The 13,951-nt window shown below is 42.1% G+C and overlaps 1 protein-coding gene across 1 annotated transcript in view; it reads right to left on the bottom strand.

The window, feature by feature from the left end:
• The window catches only part of LOC149140001 (putative cadmium/zinc-transporting ATPase HMA1, chloroplastic), a 62,304-nt gene extending 48,840 nt beyond the window's left edge, over positions 1 to 13,464 (bottom strand). Inside the window, exon 1 of the mRNA XM_089450874.1 lies at positions 12,695 to 13,464. Within this exon, the coding sequence (XP_089307000.1) occupies positions 12,695 to 13,264 (570 nt within the window). The 5' untranslated portion in view covers positions 13,265 to 13,464. The remainder of the gene's footprint in view (positions 1 to 12,694) is intronic.
• Positions 13,465 to 13,951: the final 487 nt, after the last annotated feature.

The following is a 13,951-nucleotide window of genomic DNA, read 5'->3' on the forward strand; positions in this document are numbered from 1 at the left end:
GAAAAAATAGTGTTTTGCTACTGTGTGGCAATGATTTATTTCTGTGCTATTCCACTGCAAAATAAGTAGAGAAAATTATGTGCCTCGGGTTACAAGTTAGTTTCAAATTTGTTCATTCAAGTAGATCAGAATTTTCATGGATTTTCTACATGGTATCAAAGCAAGGAACAGAATGACCACCACCAAGATTGGTTAATAGATCCAAAAGTGCATTCATCATAGGAAAACAAGCCTAGGAGCTGAAGACCTTAGAAGATCGACTAAATAGGAGGGGAGAACGTGTTATGTTCTGGTTTTGTCTCAAGTTCTAGTGCAGATCGAAGGAGGAGAGCTGGCCGAAGTTCTGCAGTTGTTTGGCATGTTGGTTTGGGGCTGGATATTCTGTGTTTTGGCATGAGGATCTCTTGGAGTTTAGTGAGGACAAGAGCCCTAAATTTTGAGGACAGAGGGCGCCACAAGGTCTGGAGTCAAAATAGAATTTAGGGCCAAATTTTCTTGACCATCAGTGCAGGAAGATACCTAAGGCCGAGACCTTTTAGTGACCCTAGAACTGTGTCCGAGTTGTAATGGAGCAGTAAGCTGGTACAGGGGCCGAGAATCTCAAGGGTTGTGCTGAACAAAACAGAGGAGGATGCAAGGTATGCATGTATTGTTTTATGTTGATGAATGCTAAGATGGATAGGTTTGTCCAGAAGGATTTGGACAACAGTTTAATATGCCCTAGTTAGGGCTTCTTCCTATGATGCATGGCAACCCTAAGGACTGTCCAGATCTCTGTTGAATGCAGCCTAGTCCTGAGTATGGTGAAGGGGTCGTGACCGTAAGTAGAGAGATCTCTGTAGTGGGCAGAACTGTGAGGAGAGTGACAGTGTGTAGGGTTGACTTGGAGCAGGAAGAGGAGGGTTGTTCATAGGTGATGAATTGTTAAGTTTAGGTATGTTCTATGCTAGAGCAATTTATTTAAATTTTCACAGTTAACAATCACATCAGCATTAAAGTAAACTGCAGATAGAACATAAATATAAATCGCAGAAGACAAGCCAAGACAAGAGGACACAAGATGTGGCGCTAGCCAGGGACAAACCCCACAATGTGGGGAAACCCTTGATCAATTCTTCTTTTATGTTCTTCAAAGTTCAGTAGAGAAAGTGAGAGAGATAGTACATTTACAATAGAAGTCAACACTTTGACTTTTGATATCTGCAGAGATCAGTTGAAGACATATTGCTTCAACTAATTCTCTAAGGTGACTCCTTCACCTATCATAGTGTTGCATCTCGTCCATTTGTTGCACCTTACCGTGTAGTACCATCATGCTGCATCATGCATCATCATGCTACTCGTGATCACTATGTTGCCCATACATCATTATGCTTCATGTTGCCCATGCATCATGCTGCCCATACATCATTATGCTTCATGCTGGCCATGCATCATGTTGCCCATACATCATGCTGTCCATGATCTCATACATCATGCTGCCCATGCATCATGTTGCCCATACATCACGTTGCTCATGATATCATTATGCTGCCCATGATCTCATATCATCATGCTGCTCATAATGTTGCCCATACATCATGCTTTAGTTCATATACATATCAGCGTTAGCTGCTTGCTATGGCTTGCAGCCTAGCAAGGCAGCTAGGTTATAGTTCCGGAATCCTCTACACAAACATGCTATCATCAGCTTCCTTGCACACAGTCCTATCATGCCCAAATAGTCCTTGAATATGTCATGCTATCACCTATAGCAATGTGACAATATGACACCTGTTTAGATGACTGTAATAGGTCTCTTTGCTGCTCTTAGATATCTCCATTGACTATGAATTAGGTGTCTCCATTGACCTGCTTGGACAGTGTATATGTTCCTCCATATGACTGCGTTTAGGGCTGTTGACATCATCTTGAACAGCGTATAAGTGACTGCGTTTAGGTCTCCATGAACAGCGTATAAATCCCAGTGTATAGGGTCTCCATGGACAGCATATAAATCCCAGCGTATAAGGTCTCCATGGACTATGTATACGTGCCTCCTTTGCTGCATAGAACCTTTGTTGGTTGTGGCCTAGGGCACCCTTAACTGTGGTGGTTAGGTCTCTCCTTTAGGACTGCATATGAAGCCTTCTAGAACAGCGGATTAGGGCATTCAATCTGTGCCTTGAATCTTTCCTTTACTGCGGCAAGATCTCACTCTACTGCAGCTAGGATCCTCTTCTTCATGACTGTAATTTAGGGCTCCATTAATGACTACGTTTAGGGCATCATCCAGTGTATATTTAGGTGTCCCTCCTTCTCCAAAAACCCAAGACGTGGAGAGGAGGAGAACACATGAAGAGGATGTGTGATGCAAATGATTTCAAGTCCTCTATATTTATACTAAAACGTAGATGATGAATAGATATGACTATTGGGCTTCTGAGCCTACTCATGTTGCTGGTTGGCTTGATAATAATTCCATAATCAAAATAAATTCATATCTCCATAAATACTTATCGGAATCGGATGATCTTTAGATCAATCCTACACCTCTCGACGAGAGGAATCCAATAAAAATATCAGCTGCCATAAATAAGCTGACCCACATGGAGTTTGGCCCTAGTTGCCAATTTTAACACTCCCTCTCAACTAGGGATAACTCCATCCGCTGATCTATATGTCCGACTATACTATCTCTGCCATCAGTGCCCTGCACTGCTCTGCCCAACTCTGCTCAGCTCTACAGAGCCGTGCTCAGCTCTGCTGGCTCTGTTGGCTCTACTTTGCTTTGCTAGCTTTGCTCTACTCTACTTAGCTCTACTGAACCATGAAGAAGAAGAATTGATCAAAAATGTCTCATACCATTCTCCACTGACCCGAGTCAATCTCAGAGTAAGTACCACTGGTCCCAAACCAGTCTCAACCGACCCAAAGTCAGCGTCATAGTGGGTACCACTCCTACCACTGGTCCCAGACCAGTCTCAACCGACCCAAAGTCAGCATCATAGTATGTACCACTCTCACTGGTCCCAGACCAGTGCTACACTGACCCGAAGTCAGTCTTAGAGTATGCACCACTGGTCCCAGACCAGTCTCAATCGACCCGAAGTCAACGTCATAGTAGGTACAACTCCTACAACTAGTCCCAGACCAGTACCATTGATCCTAGATCAATGAAGGTCATCCTAGCATAGGGAGTACAGTAGATACAACAATGCGTCCATCAGTACTACTATGGTCCCTATCCTCATTTCCCTGCTCATTGATCAGATGAGAGTTACTTCCCATGAGTCCCAGACTGCATGGGTAGGATGCCTCGACAGGAGAACTTAATCAATCCTGTCCTCACAGGAGAACTAATCATCCTGCTACACAATCACCATAGAGAACACATCATCCAGGCCTCACAGGAGAATTAAGCATCCTGCTACATAGTCGTCATGGAGAACACATCATCCAGACCTCACAAGAGAACTAATCATCCTACTACACAAGAGAGCGAATCATCCTGTCCCACAAGAAAGCGAATCATCTTGTCCCACAAAAGAGCGAATCATCTTGTTTCACAGGAGAGCGAATCATCTTGTCCACAGGAGAGCGAATCATCCTGTCCGACAAGAAAGCGAATCATCTTGTCCCATAAGAGAGTGAATCATCTTATTTCACAGGAGAGCGAATCATCATGTCCATAGGAGAGCGAATCATCTTATCCCACAAGAGAGCGAATCATCTTGTCCCAGTGCGCACCACCAGGGGAGGGTGAGTCGCCCTGTGGTCGTATGTTGCTCCAGTAAGAACCGCAAGCCCCCAGAGCTCCCAAACCTCAATGTATGCAACATGCAGGACCCTTGTACAAGGGTCTCTCGACGACTCTACGTCGTTCGAGAAAAACACAAATTTGATCTTTCCCTGGGGCTTTGACAAAGTGTAGTGACCTATACATCATCTTAATGCGATGGAGCCTCCTTGCTCATCGACTTACCATATCCCAGATAAGGCAATATCTAATGTCTATCTGCTGGAGCAATCGTCGAATACGAGATTCCTCAATAATCGAATCCCGCCTCTGGTTGTCACAGAGAATCACAGTGGTATTCATCATGTGTACTCACTGAAGAGTTTCCACAACCAGGCAACTTCATACGAGGTCATACTCGTAGTTATATATCTAGTCTCGGCGGTACTTATAACAACTGACTTTTGCTTCCTACTCATCCATGATATCGAAGCAGAATCCCAAGGAGAACCAGCACTGAGAAGTGCTCTATTGATCCTCCACACTGCCTGCCCACTCAGCATTTGAAATATTTCAGGCAGTGTATCTCAATCCATGAGAAATTATGCCCTGAAGATATCTCAGAAGATTCTAGGCACCAATCCAGTGAAGCTCAACCAAATATGAGCTCACCATACTAACTGCAAAACATATGTCCGGACAAAGGTTCACCAAGAACATCAACACGAATGAGTTTATGAAACTCAGAGGCATTTCCCAAATCGGTCCGACATCACTACCATATAACTTCTGAAAGTTAAGATCCTCAAGGTAGTCACAGGCTTGCAGTTTATCTTACCACATTCAGGATCCAACTCCCTCTGTCTTCTACAAATGAGAGGGTCTGCACCTGTCAAACATAGGTGCCGGTATGAGAGGTTTGTCATCCACAACCTTCAGATGGTTTGGATCGATTTCACTCCTAGTGAATCTCAGCGTCATCAGACAACTGTTGATCCTCTCATACTATGCCCGGGGTGTTTTGCTTCAAGCCATAGAGGGCTTTCTACCACCTGCATACGTGAGATTTCCAATCATGAATCTCAAACTCCTCGGGTTGTTCCAAACCTGTGGACCTATGGCATGAGGGGAATGGTCCCCTTATAAGATTTTCCTTCGGTACATCTCAGACATGTACCTTCATGCTCTTTTTGAATTCAGGCATCCCTGTCACCATCTGACTCACAGACCTTCGGTCCTGTGTCAATGGACATGGTCCCCGGTGGACTTCCTGCAACTTGATACAATCCTGAACTCAAGAAAACATCTTTGAAAAATCTATTTTCAAACACGTACCTTTCCATCGATGAGTGCCACCCTAAACCTTTGACTTCCATTGCCGAGATGGACACCAGGTTCTTCTTGCAATCAGGGACATAAAAGAGATTTTGTAAATGAATCGAGTTACCCTTATTCAATTTAGGGGTAACATTCCCTACACCCTTTCCGGGATAGGTGATATCGGCTCCAAGTATAATCCCACGATTATCTATCCGATGAAGTGCCTAGGGTTCCTTGCTTTCTTTGAAGAGTCAGCCATTTCTCCTTGATGAACTGTATTACCTGTCATTCCCTTGACCCTGGAATGATTTGTTTATCTGCCATTCAGACACTCCTTCGCATAATGGCCAAACTTATTGTAACCAAGACATCTGTCTTTCCTTCCACCCTTAGATCTGAACTTCCCAATGAAGTGACCTTTAGGTAGGCCATCAAAACCTTCTGCTGCGCCATTCTGATAATATTCTCTTCTCCGACTTCACCCTAGGTGAATTATGAGGAACCCATTGATCCTTTTGTCTTGTCCCAACTGTCTTTGGTGATTGCTCTTTCACTCTTGCTTGGGCATTGTCTTCACCTCAGCTCTAATACCATGTTAAGTTTAGGTATGTTCTATGCTAGAGCAATTTATTTAAATTTTCACAGTTAGCAATCACATTAGCATTAAAGTAAACTGCAGATAGAACATAAATATAAATCGTAGAAGACAAGCCAAGACAAGAGGACACAAGATGTGGCGCTAGCCAGGGACAAACCCCACAATGTGGGGAAACCCTTGATCAATTCTTCTTTTATGTTCTTCAAAGTTCAACAGAGAAAGTGAGAGAGATAGTACATTTACAATAGAAGTCAACACTTTGACTTTTGATATCTGCAGAGATCAGTTGAAGACATATTGCTTCAACTGATTCTCTAAGGTGACTCCTTCACCTATCATAGTGTTGCATCTCGTCCATTTGCTGCACCTTACCGTGTAGTACCATCATGCTGCATCATGCATCATCATGTTATTCATGATCACTATGCTGCCCATACATCATTATGCTTCATGCTGCCCATGCATCATGCTTCCCATACATCATGTTGTCCATGATCTCATACATCATGTTGCCCATGATAATTATGCTTCATGTTGCCCATGCATCATGCTGCCCATACATCACGCTGCTCATGATATCATTATGTTGCCCATGATCTCATATCATCATGCTGCTCATAATGCTACCCATACATCATGCTTTAGTTCATATACATATCAGCCTTAGCCGCTTGCTATGGCTTGCAGCCTAGCAAGGCAGCTAAGCTATAGTTCCAGAATCCTCTATAGAAACATGCTGTCATCAGCGTCCTTGCACACAGTCCTATCATGCCCAAATAGTCCTTGAATATGTCATGCTATCACCTACAGCAATGTGACATTATGACACCTATTTAGATGACTACAATAGGTCTCTTTGTTGCTCATAGATATCTCCATTGATTGTGAATTAGGTGTCTCCATTGACCTGCTTAGACAACATATATGTTCCTCCATATGACTGCGTTTAGGGTTGTTGACATCATCTTGAACAGCGTATAAGTGACTACGTTTAGGTCTCCATGAACAGCATAAAAATCCCAGTGTATAGGGTCTCCACGGACAACGTATAAATCCCAACGTATAAGGTCTCCATGGATTGTGTATACGTGCCTCCTTTGCGGCATAAAACCTTTGTTGGCTGTGGCCTAAGGCACCCTTAACTGCGGTGGTTAGGTCTCTCCTTTAGGACTGCATATGAAGCCTTCTAGGACAGCGGATTAGGGCATTCAATTTGTGTCTTGAATCTTTCCTTTACTACGGCAAGATCTCACTCAACTGCGACTATGATCCTCATCTTCATGACTGTAATTTAGGGCTCCATTAATGACTGCGTTTAGGGCATCATCTAGCGTATATTTAGGTGTCCCTCCTCCAAAAACCCAAGACGTGGAGAGGAGGAGAACACATGAAGAGGATGTGTGATGCAAATGATTTCAAGTCCTCTATATTTATACTATAACGTAGATGATGAATAGACACGACTATTGGGCTTCTAAGCCTACTCAAGTTGTTGGTCGGCTTGATAGTAATTCCATAATCAAAATAAATTCATATCTCCATAAATACTTATCAGAATCGGATGATCTTTAGATCAATCCTACACCTCTCGACGAGAGGGATCCAATAAAAATATCAGCTGCCATAAATAAGCTAACCCACATGGAGTTTGGCCCTAGTTGCCAATTTTAACATGAACAGCAGTGCATGCCAACCGAAGGTTCAGTAACTTTACAATGGGTTAAAGCATTGATTGAGGGTTGGTTGGATGCCCTAAGGATTGGATTTTAAGCAGTCAAGAGGGCTAATGTAACAAGCCCTAGTACAGTGAGCAAGTAGGCAGACTTCTTGTTGTTAGTGGGCAAATTTTTTTGTGCCCTAAGCAGCAATCTTTCAAAGCAGTTGAAAGCATGTTCAGAGCACTGATTCTGTAAGCCCTAAGTGCAGCATCTTGGTGAAGCAGGAGGTTTGTAAGTTGGCAGAGTTAAAAACCTCATGTACAGTGCTCATTAGAGGTTCTAATGCGCTGTTAGGAGGCAAATTCGTGTGCCCTAGTTCAGTGGGTTGTAGGAGGGCAAACTAGTGATAAGTTTGACAAAGACCCTAAGAACGCAATCCTTTGGAGCAGCAAAGGACATTGTTAGTGGGCAGCTTGGAAGTCCCTAAGAGCTCACAATTTTGAAGGAGCAAGAGAGCAAATAGTGGGCAATTTGAGCAGCCTATGTTCAGTCTTCTTCGAGCAGCCCAGAGAGATTGATAGTGGCAGATTTGACGGTTGGGGATGCAAGCATTCTGAAGTAGCAAAAGTTGCAGTGATCAGTAGAACAAAAGGAAAAGTACCTGCCAAATGTGTTCAAGGAGCATCCTTCCACATGACCGGGAACAAGAAGATTTTTAGCCACCTGAAGGAGAAGGACATGCAGTTTCAGATTGAGCTAGTAGATGATGGTCAGTATGTAGCTAGAGGATTTGGTACTGTCAGTTTTCAGAGGGAGTCAAGTAATGATGTCATCTTCAGGAGAGGTAAGGCTTACCTCCAGCACTTAGCTTCTAGGTGTAAGAAGCAGATAGGTGTGAGGGTGAAAAATCTCTACAAGTTGCAAGTAGAGACAGTTGCAGCCTTGAGCAGCAAGGCAGGGATTTCTTAGAGTAGAGATGTGATGGTTGAGTGAGAGCAGGATAGAGCTCTCAAGATGGAGCCTTAGCCAATATCTTCTTTATAGTCTAGGCTAGTTGGTGTTGATTTGGGTTAGCATCGAATGTGCTTTAGCCACGAAATTTGGTGGAGAGGTTAGGGCACATGAGATCTCCAATACCCAGAAAGGGTTTGGGCAAATTCTTAACAGTTTGGGAGATATTAAAATAATTAATATTTTTAATGGAGTTCCTAAGTCTAAACTTAGGGAAATTAAAATATTAATGTGAATTAATATAAAACTATGTTAGAATGGTCCAAAAGACATGGATCAAGCTAGATCTAATCTTAGTCGTCGATTAGGGACTTAATCTCGGCCGTTGATTTGTCAACAAGAAAAGTATAAGAGGGAGCTTGAGGGTCACTTGGAGAATACACTAGAGTGATCAATCATTCTATTCTCTAGAGCGGAGTTTAGAGAGATAGAATTAGTGATCAATTGCAGCGAGGGGCAGTGAGTACGAGGCAGAGGGGCAGGAAAAGTGTTGAGAGACCAACGCAGAAGCAGAGAGAGGCAGACGCAGAGCCAAAGGGAGCCACGCAAAGGCAGTAGAGGCTATAGGAGTGATGCAGAGAGCCAGAGAGCCAGAGAGGCTGCGTAGAGCCTTAGTAGGCTAACACAAAGGGTTTTAGGCTGACGCAGAAGCCAAGATGGCTGACGCTGAGCTTCAGATTGTGCTGGAGAGGGATTTCGTGGAGTGGGCTTTCCGAATACCTGTTTCCGAAGAGAGGTACTACTGCCATATTTTTTATCTATGTCGAATTAGCCAGTTTGGCACCCAGTGTACTCATAAAAGAAGTACTTAATAATAAAACCCTCAGATAGTTGCACCGATTTTCCCACATTGGGTTTTTCCGGGGGCATTAGTCCAAAAATAACGGTGTCATTTGTGTGTTTGTTTCAGTTTCCTTCAGTTGATGATCTGTAATGTGTTGAGCATGCACTTGTATTTATTTTCAGTACTTACATGGTAAATAACTTGTTAATTAACAGAACAAGTAGGTAGGAATAAATCAGTAAAATGCATGGAGGGTTTCTAACTGTTAGACTTAGAAACTTCAACAGTTGGCAGTTGGGATGACTAGCAGGATGATGAGGAGCATAGCCCAGGGCGAGTGGAGGCAGCCACTCAGTCAAAGGCTCCCAGTATAGGGAGAGTTCAAGCCAAGTGGGAAGAGGATTTGGTTAAGGGAGATCAAAAGAGAGTTGAATCTTTCAATATCACTTCCAGCCAGATGAAACAACCATAGAGGTACACAAGGTACATGGCACTTATGACTTAAATGATGGACTCGCAGAGCATGGTGGGAAAGAACAGGTCTTCAAATCATGTTCCGCAAAAGAAATTAGGGAAGTCTTCTAGTTTAGAAGGAGTAGTTACAGCAACGAAAAACATGGTAGTATTGGAGACAGATCCAGAAGGACAAGGTTTTTCCAAAAGCACCTTCCTCGCTAAGAGGAAGTGTTGAAAATAGTAGTGAGAAAGGTCCTTCTGTGACTTGTGCCTTAGTCAAAGAGACCAGAAGCAACTGTTTTCCTTAGCGTGCACAAGTTCCTATAAGTTAGGAACCAATTCCTCTAAGTTAGGAGCTAATTCCTAAAAATTAGGATGAATTCCTAAGTGTTAGGGTGAGTTCCTATAGGTTAGGACAGTTCACGAAGTAGTTTGACTTATGCATGGAAATAGAAGGCTCAATTTGTTGTCTTCTAGTCCAAGTTATTTTGGGAAAAGACAAACGAGTGAGTCCCAACATCTAATTTGAGGCAAGACGAGTTGCATGAGTTCGTTAACTCATCAGTCAGTAGTTCGAGTTCCGAAAACAGAACTTGCCAGAATTAGCTAATTTGAATTGCTTGTAAGGAGATCGAAAGGCACAGTTGTATTCATTGTTTTGTGAGAACGAGTTGGTGAGACAAAGCAATATAGAGCACAGGTTTGTGTGTTTGTGAGCTTGTGAGAGGATTAGCATACTAAGAAGAGGCTTGTGCGCAGATTTATAGGAGAATTTCCTTGGGACTTGCGCAAGGAAATAGGGAAGCAGGGATCAGAGTCTTACAAGGAGTGTTTCAGTTGAGTACAAGCAGAGAAAACCAGATTGGTTTCTATTTAAACGAGATTGTTTTTGTAAGAGATCAATTGCTCATTATTATTTCAATCAAATTCTCAATCAAACAGAAGGTTTTCCCGGTTGGGTTCCCTAGAAAAAATATTGTGTTCTGCTACTGTGTGACTGTGATTTATTTCTGTTATATTCTGCCGCAAAATAAGTAGAGAAAATTTTGTGTCTTGGGTTACAAGTTAGTTTCAGATTTGTTCATTCAAGCAAATCAGAATTTTGGAAGATTTTCTATATGTGGCTTATTTTAGTAGTTAAAGAATGCATTTTATACCAAATAGAGATTATTTAGATAGGGCACATGCACAAGACAAGGAACACAAAAGTGATGAATCTTCAATTCAATGATATCCAATGGTACAAGAAACATTTATAATACAAAATTGTTTCAAACATAGATTGTTGAAGATGAAGATATAATTAGCCCCACGAGGGTAGGCGAGTTGGTAATCACAATGCAGTGAAGTTCGTTAGAAAGGCGGGCTCCGTACTGAAGGTCACAAGTTCAAATCCCTCGGACTTACCCTGGAGCTATATAAAGGGGCGGGCGCAGCTCCCAGTGGTTATAGAGGTAGCGGTCAGAATCGACCCCGTGTAATGCGAGTCACGAGGCTGCCCCTGTTGCCAATTCCACTGTAATCAAAAAAAAGAAGATGAAGATATAATTTCGGCCTAATCCCCAACAAAGGTTCAAATCTCCCCAACATATTGCCCTTGGAATCCTTGTGTTTTTTGTCACAGCCAAGTGCAAGTCCTAGGACACTTTGGAAAAAAGAGGTAACCCCCAACTTGTGGCTTCTTAGCCAAAAGACTCCTATTTGACTGTTGCAAGTTGGCTACATTAATTGTATTAGTCCCATATTGGGAACAGGGAACTTTTCGCATCAAGATGAAAGGAAGCTAGTCACAAAAATATTAGATTCTTCTATATTCACTATAGTAAGTACTAGGTATATGCAACACATTTTGTAATTATTTGGTTCTTCCAATGGCATCTTCGTAGGAACATTCCTTTGATCTTTAACCATGTGAACTATGTAATCTCCTAGTGCAACTCTCCCCTACACTTTTATTGTCATTTTATGTGGCATGTGCCTAGTAGCAACCGAGTATGTATTACATGCATCTGATCTCCTATGAAGTAGGAAAAAGATTATATTCTCCAACTCCTTCACTATTATTATGTTGTCATTCAGGATATTACCTGAATGTCTTTTTTCTATTAAACTTCCTTTTGCTATAACCATTTCTCAAAATGACCAGGATTATAACAATAAAAACACTCGCCTTTGTTACTTGAGTTAGGTTCACCCTTCTTTAAAACTTCATGCTTGGCGCTGCCTTGTCTTAAATTTCATCTTATTTCTCCTTGCTAGCCAAAGCTCCGCGTTCCTACCTTTACTTTACTTAAAAAGCAAGTTCAAAGTTTCCATATTCTTCATAAAGCTTATTTCTTCGCTCTTCCTGCAACAGTAACTCTTCAAGCTCATCAAATATTAAGGCATAAATTCCTCCTGATTCGTTGAGGCTTGTTACAAATGCCTGGAAACATCGAGGAAAATTGTTAAGAGTTGTAGAGCTTATATTCCTACTTTCAATCTTGCAACCCATATCTATAAGTTGATCTCTTAAGAGATATATGTTTGACTCAACTAAGTCATCTTCCATTCTCAAATTGTGCATCGTATTAGAAGTCTCGTAATGCCCTTATGTGCATCCTTGTCTTCTTGTGAGGTCTCTAGATATTAAACATGCGGAATGATTTGCATATATCTGAGATGTCGATAATTGCAAAAACTTCAATATATAGACTACTTTCTCCACATCGTATTTGGTTCTCTATCTAATATACTACGCAGTTTTCTTCTATGTCAAATATAGTTTCGAGGACGCTTTAGACTTTATGTGCCAAGTAACAACCCTCTGTCAAGAGGCCATGATGACTTCAGGTATTTGAGGGCCCCCTAGGGAGTGTGCGAGCCCAGAAATCGAACATAGGAGCAATAACAATACCCCAACCTATCCAGACCCCTTTCACTTTTGTCTCAAATGTAACTTTTTATTTTAAAAGAAAAGGGAGCTATTTTGAATTTCAAAAAGAGTTCTGGAACAGTGGAAAATAAATAGCATATTGTAATCTTAAACTAAATGTATTATAAGAAATCTAATGCTGTCGAGAATTATTCTAAGGAATTCAAAGCTGCTGAGTATTCACTATCAGTAAGCTATTTTACTAAGAAAATGTGGAACAAAGATATATATGTACCCCAACGAGAGGAAATGCGAGTGCAATTAGGGCATTCTGAGCCGATCGTGAAGCGGTCTTGGGCATGACATAAGGGCAAACGGCCGCCAGAAGTAACAAAACCATAGAAGAACAGCAGAGACGGAAATTCTCCCGCAAAGCATCTGCTAAATTGGCCCATCCCGTGGCCTTGGCCAGCAATACGAGGGCCTTCTGAACCCTGTTTAACTGCCGCTCTTGGCATTCATCCAAGTGTCCAGAAGATGGCCCCTTCTCCTGGAGATCATGATGGTGATGATGATGGTGGTGGTGATGGTGATGAGAGTGGTCCGCCTCGCCCTTGCCGTGGTTGTTGGCGCAGAGAATGTTCAATTTCCGATAAGCACATAGACGGCTGGTTCGTTCGTATGAAGAGGATTTCAGCATCAAATTCAGTTCTCTCTTGGGAGTGTAGGAACGGAGGCGGACGGGTTGGGGGACTGTAAATTTTTTACGGCTGGGTTTCAAATTGAGCAGACGGAAACTGTTACCGCTGCTGCTGCTTCCAATTGCGAGGACTTCCATTGCCAAAATGCTTCCATCACCTGCCATGGCGGATGCTAGAGGCGTCTGAGATTGGTTCTTGTTTGCATCCGCGCTCTGGTTGCCGTTTTCATTCGTTTATTTTACGCCATAGATAATAAGCTCACTATGTTGTCATCCTGGTTAATGCTGTACTACCTTCTCTTTGCCTTCTCCATTATTAAACATGTCATTGGACTTCGTCGTTATTCCTTTTATTGTCCGGATGTTAAGGTGGGTGTGGGGTTTAAGTTCTTTATGCTCCCTTTGTACGGTCGGCAGGATATATTGCAAATTTTATTCTTATAAGTGTTTTATAAAGTTTAATTACACAGTACAGTGTGATGTGTGGTTTGACGGTAAATTTATTTGGGCAAAGCTGGGGGACCGTAGTTTAAATCTCATTGAGTACAATGGCCTGCTGTGGTGGATGTTCGAGACACAGAAGCAAATTCCCTACCCCTGCCTTGACTTTGGCTAGCGTCTCGCTTTGCTAAAACCATAGGATATGTACTCTTGGTGGTATAGGAGACTCTTTGCTAAAACCATAGGATATGTACCCTTGGTGGTATAGGATTTTAGTATATCGAGATGTAAGTAGTTGGACGTACTCTTGGTGGTATAGGATCTTAGTATATCAACTTGTCGGTAGTTGGATGTACAAAAAAAATATAACAATTTTAATTATAACATAAATGTTTATTATCATTATTTTAA

Source organism: Pinus tabuliformis, chromosome X (assembly GCF_031772625.1).
Source record: "Pinus tabuliformis cultivar Carrire ecotype Pingquan chromosome X, CPIR1, whole genome shotgun sequence".
NCBI lineage: Eukaryota > Viridiplantae > Streptophyta > Pinopsida > Pinales > Pinaceae > Pinus > Pinus tabuliformis.